This window comes from Nuphar pumila, chromosome 3, assembly GCF_984573655.1.
Source record: "Nuphar pumila chromosome 3, dmNupPumi1.hap1.1, whole genome shotgun sequence".
In the NCBI taxonomy this organism is placed as follows: domain Eukaryota; kingdom Viridiplantae; phylum Streptophyta; class Magnoliopsida; order Nymphaeales; family Nymphaeaceae; genus Nuphar; species Nuphar pumila.
In genome coordinates, this window is record NC_143251.1 from 77,872,436 (window position 1) to 77,878,575 (window position 6,140).

At 38.6% G+C, this 6,140-nt stretch overlaps 1 protein-coding gene across 1 annotated transcript; it reads left to right on the top strand.

The window, feature by feature from the left end:
• The first annotated feature begins 482 nt into the window (after positions 1–482).
• Positions 483–2,916, top strand: LOC149843066 (cytochrome b5-like). Its single transcript, XM_090001683.1, has 3 exons — positions 483–566; positions 1,996–2,059; positions 2,133–2,916. The coding sequence occupies exons 1-3, from the start codon at positions 483–485 to the stop codon at positions 2,384–2,386; spliced, it is 402 nt and encodes a 133-aa protein (XP_089857809.1). The 3' UTR covers positions 2,387–2,916.
• The last annotated feature ends 3,224 nt before the right edge of the window (positions 2,917–6,140 follow it).

Below are 6,140 nucleotides of genomic sequence, written 5' to 3' on the forward strand. Positions count from 1 at the left end.
AAATATGGGAACTAAAAATATTATAAAAGAATTCCAAATTCCAAGTTTCTAATTTCATTTTTGTTCACCCGACAAAACCCAAATCCAGCAAATAGTTGTGTAAGCGGTTTTGAGTATATACCCTGATGGGTCAAAAACCCGATAGCCCACCAACCCCGGCATCCCATTCCCCACTCATCCTGGAAAGAGGATCTGGTGCAATGTGATTGCACACTTTTAGTGTGCTGCTGTATCTGATCATTCTCCATCTTTAGGATCAAGCCAGATGGAGGGTGATTTTGTGCTGTATCACACCAAAATGTGCAATCCCATTGCGCCTGATCTTTTCTCCTCGTCCTCACCTTCTCTGAATAGGTTGGTTGGTTCGTTGGTGAGGAAGTCGATAAAAATAAAAGAGAAACTGAAAGGAAGCAAAGGTTGTTATTTATTACTAGTGTGAGAGGAGCAATCGAAGAAGAGGGACGTAGAAAGGAGAAAAGCAAATGGGATCTGATCCAAAGGTATTCACTTTGGAAGAGGTATCGAAGCACAACTCCAAGTCTTGCTGGCTTATCATCAATGGCAAGGTCTCTCTCTCTCTCTCTCTCTCTGCAGAGATGGTTTTCTGCTCCCTATATTTTTGGTTGATTCAGTGACCAATTCAAATAAGAACTTGGGGCTCCCCAAGCCAAATCTTCTGTTACTTCGTCTTTTTTTGTTATACAACGATGCTGTCGTCCTCTTCTTCCGTTTCTTTTTCTTACATAATTTTATTTTTGAATCTTTTATTTGCACTTTTCATATGTCGAATTCATTGCTGCCATCAGACTTCTACACTTCCAATTTGGGGTTATTTTATTTTTCGTGGTTTTCCTCTCTGAAGCAAATCATCAAATACTTGATACGAAAAAAAAATTGGCAGCTTGGAAGGTTCTGTTTGGGAATTTTAGTTCTTTATGTAATTGCCATTCATAAACAAAAAATTAGGATATTACTTGAAAAAATGGAAATTAACACAAGTTTCTAAAGTTGGGGGGAGAAAAAGAATTGATCAGCTCTGGTACTTTTTTAGATCCTAACAGAGTTGAACTCTCCACGCTATCTAACTTGCTCAAGTTTTGCCTCGTCAAAATATCATTGTATCTTGAAAAAATTTTGAGATGATACAGAAAATAATGTTTTGCCTTTGTTTGGATTTAGTTGTGTAGGATAGATACCTAGTTGTAGCTTACATTTGGTAGTGCAATTGATTTTATTGGGTTTGATTATGAGCACCACAAATCCTGTTCTCGCCGTTAATTACGTGGCAGTAGCATAGATGACATGGACTTGTAGCTGCTTTTCAGGCATTGCTTTGATCCTATGTCACGTGGATAAGGCTGTGGATACCGGGATACAACCATTTTTATGAAGTTTCCAATATGACTTGTATATTTGGGGATACGGCACGGGAGTCAAAATGAAGTATCTGCGTGACATAGCCGTGATTGGGTGCCAGTTTTTTTATCTGCTCTAGGAACACAATTGCTTTGTCGTCGGAGCAGAAGTTATTGCTACTCCGTGGGATTAGATCAGAACTAAAAATTCTTTGTTCTGTCTTGATGCAGCATTATTTCAACATTGATTAGTAGATCAAGGTTTAAAGTGATCCTTCTTCATGATATGGTGGCATGCTTAAATGTTGTTGACATGAACTTTGCTATGATGTATTATCCTCTAGAAGAATTTACTCATCCCTTTTGGCTTTCGCATTTTAATTTCTTGACAAGATTGGTGAAGCAATGCCTTGCCTATTTAAATAACTTATTCAATAAGATTTGGGCTATGAAACCAAGTTATATTGGTGGTCCTTGAAAATCCAGCTGGTCAAGACTGTTTAGCTTTGGCAGAATCCAATTTTTAGTTATCCTGCTTCTCTGTTTGCTAGTTTATTTTCGTTGTCGATCTTTCTATTGGTGTATCTGGTTAAACTTAAAATGCTTTCTGCACTTTTGGTGTGCTCAATGATGAAAACAGGTATATGATGTAACCAAATTCTTGGAGGACCATCCAGGTGGAGATGAAGTTTTGTTGTCAGCCACTGATGCTTTTACACTAGCTTCTGTATGATCATGGCTGCACTTGAGAGTAATTGGCCTTCTTTTCTTGGTTGGCAGGGAAAGACGCAACAGATGATTTTGAGGATGTTGAACATAGCACCAGTGCACAGGCAATGATGGATGAGTACCTTGTTGATGAGATTGATGCATCAACCTTCCCTATAAAGCCGAAATACACACCACCAAAGCAGCCTTACTATAACCAGGACAAAACTTCTGAGTTTATTATCAAGATTCTGCAGTTCCTTGTTCCACTTGCAATTTTGGGTCTAGCTGTTGGAATTCGATTTTATACCAAATCAAGCTAATGAGCAAGTCAATGGTTTAGCAATAATCAGGCATGAACTGATGACTTCTACCACATCAATTGCCTGCCCGATTGAGAAATGGAATTTTACTAATTCTGAAGTCAAAGGGAGCATAATATGCATTTGATCTAATAGATCTACTGCTGGATATATAGATACTTTTAGCAGCTAATCCGCTTGATTTTGTTCTTTGCTTTAATTATGGTTTCCCCTCTTCTAAATTCCTGAACCCTTTTTTCAAAATTGATTTTAGAACCACTTAGAAGGCCATCCTTATAGAACATATTTTTCTATGAATATGGTAGCAATCCTACTCTCTTTTTTACAAATGACCCATAGCTACTTTTCTAAGAAAGCTTTGTTGAACTTATGTATGTTGTCAATTCTCAAACCCTCTAGATGGAGTGGTTTAGAGATCAAGTGTCAACATACCAAAGAGTTGTATGTGCCCGATTTACCCGACCAAATAAACATTTGAAGAATAATAAACCTTTTCTCTACTTTTTGGGGATCTTAAAAATATGCATGTAGTATAGGACAGGGGTTATGATGAACTTCACCAAAGATATATGGTGTTAGCTTTGGATAGTAGACGGTTTGCACAATTCTGAATTTTTTGTGTGTCTCTATCTTCGAGACAAGTCTAATGTAGCTCTCTAGAGACATCAAAGGAAAGGTAAGCCAAGATACTTCATTGGTAATGACCGCCTTACAATCAAAGATAGAGTTCACTATCCATTGCATTTTCTTCGAGGGATCATTCAATACCAAGATTTGACTTTTGACACCATTCATACGCAAGCCCGAGATGTGAGCAAAGCTTTGAATGAGGATTCAAAGTACTCAAAAGTTGTCTTTGATTGCTTTCTCAAACACCAATAGATAAATCGTCAGCAAATAAAAGGTGGGAGATGGTGACACTATCCGAGACCTTGCAACCCACAAAATAGCAATGTATCTCCATCGAGTCAATCATAATCGAAAGAGCTTCTAAAGCCCTAAGGAATAGAAATGGTGAAATGTAGTCCCCTTAGCACAACCCCCTCTTTGGTTTGAAGAGGTCACCATTTTTCCCATTGATAGACACTGCAACGGATGAGGCATTAAGCAAGCCCTTAGTCCATGATATACATTTATCACACAAACCAAATTGTTCTAAACAATTTAAGAGTGTTGAGAATAGGTGGTTTAAGTTTAAATCTTCTTAGTTTGGAGGTTATTTGAAATTTTTATTTAATAATGGACTTAGATGTAATTTATTCTTTTGGCCTCTCTCTATTTAACATAGAGAGCAACCCTAATGTGGATTAACGAATTTTCTTGTGCAGCTGTCTCTCTCTCTCTCTCTCTCTCTCCCTTCTCTCTCTCTCTACCTAGGGTTCGATGTATCTAATCTTTCCTTCAACATGGTATCAGAGCTACTGATCGTGGGAGCGTGATCGTCGATCGTGATCAATCTTCGAATGATCTACACCAACAAAAAAAAATTATATCTTCAAATCAGCTCAGCTGTTCTTATTCTGTGTAAGATCTGATAACAGATCTGGGATTGATGACCCAGATCTGTCATCAGATCTAAGGGAGCAGATGTTTTGTTCATGCCGTGATTTTCTATTGTTTGGGAGAAGCCTTGCCGTGATTTCCGAGTTTTTCCTGCCGTGATTTCCTGCTATGCAAACCCTTGAGCCCGTGAGTTCCACCTGTCGTGATTCTTGGGTTTGGCAGCTGATAACAGATTTTAGGTGCTGCTATCTGTGATCGAGATGTGCTGCTGCCGTGATTTTTTATCGTGTCCCTTGTTAGCTGTCATGAGATCTTGAAGAAATGAGCTTCCTTTTTGCTGTCGTGATTTACAACATCTGTCAATATGGTTTCAGCAACAGCTGTCGTGATTTACAACTGTCGTGATTTCAGCATCTGTCGTGATTTCAGCATATGTCGTGATTTCAGCTCGTATCAAATTTCAGCATCTGTCGTGATTTCAACATCTGCCATGATTCCCTGCTGGGTCATGATTTTTTTTTCATGCTGTCGTGATTTGTTTTCTTTTGCTGTGAAAGAGTTTCAGTTGTGCTCATGTCGTGGAAACAACAAGCGTGTTTCTCTGCTGTGTTGAAAAATATCTTGTTTATGTGAAAGTTTTTTTTTTATTGTCGTGGGATTCTGTGTTGAGTATAGATGCTGGTGGTCGGTTCTAGCTGATGCATGATTGTCACACACGCTATTTTATGTGCTGCTAGAAGCCTGTCAAAAAAAATTTATCTCTGATGTGGCTGCTGGGTTTATAAAACCTGCTATTCAAGTGGGTAAATCTGATTTTTTTTGGCTGAAATAGAATTAAATATTCAGTATGGGTGAAACTTCGAAATGTGATTCCAAAATTGAACATATTGGAGAGTATAAGGCTTTTGCCAATCCATTCTCGTACGACTCTTCTGTAAGGTTGAATGAAACTAACTATGCTAGGTGGTCCAGAACTTTTATGATGTCGGTGTTTGGACATCGTAGAAAACATATTTTGTTGGAAGACGAACCAAATGAAAAGGTGGGAAAATACGTTACTTGGGATGAAGATAATGACATAGTTATGTCATGGATCATGAATAGTGTCGAAACCCATATTGCAGATGGTTTAATTTACCATAATACAACCAAACAGATGTGAGACAATCTTAGAGATACGTATTCACAAGAGACTAATGTGAGTCGTATCCTGCAAGTCGAACAAGAGATATATATTTTACAGCAGGGAGATCAGACCTTGGCCCAGTACTATGCATCAGTAAAAGTTGTGTTTGAAAGACTCAATGCTCACAGGCCTCTTTGTTGTTCGAAGCAGAAGGATCATCAAGAACAGACTATGGTTGCTCGATTTCTTACAGGCTTATCTTCAAAATTCTTTGTTGCAAAAGTCCAAATGTTGACTGGATCAGATGTACCTACTCTTGCTGATGTATACAATTGCCTGAGTAGACTTGCAATATCTCTTCCACAATCACAGCCTGTGACCCAGTCATCTGCTCTAGTTGTCTCCTCTGGTTATGGGCATGAAAATATTTAGAATATCAAAGGACGAGGTCGTGGACGAGGTATGGGAGGCAGAGAAAAACTTTAATGTACATTCTGTGGAAAATCTGGACATTTAGAAGATCGGTGCTGGGATAAACATGGCCGGCCAACCTCTTCTTCATCAAAGTCATATGCTGCTAAAGCAAATGTTACTACTCTCGAGGCAACAAAGGTACATGAAAATATCTCTGCAAGTGACAGTAGTATCACCCTCAGTCGTGCTGAATATGATGAGCTGATAGCTCTTCGTCCTTTGAGTTCCACCCCTCTTGTAGCTGGTGTTGCCTATTCAATCGAAAATCATCTTCATCTGACTAACAGTAAGTGGATTATTGACTCTAGTGCATTCAGACATTTGTGTGGAAATTCACTTGTTTTTTCAGATCTAAAGGATATTAATGCTCATCGAGGAGTCTCATTAGCTGATGGGAGTTCCTCCCCGGTTGTTGGTCAGGGAAATATTTCTATATCCTCCTCATTACAGTTGCAAAATGTTCTTCATGCTCCAAACTTTCCTCAAAGTTTACTCTCTGTTAGTTGCCTTATAAAAGAACAAAACTGTAGAGTAATATTCGATCTGATGGGTTGTCATTTTCAGGATTTGCTGACGGGGAAGAAGATTGGTGGAGGCTATGAAGAAAATGAAGTTTACTACCTACATCATCCAATGGGTAATGTTCATGCT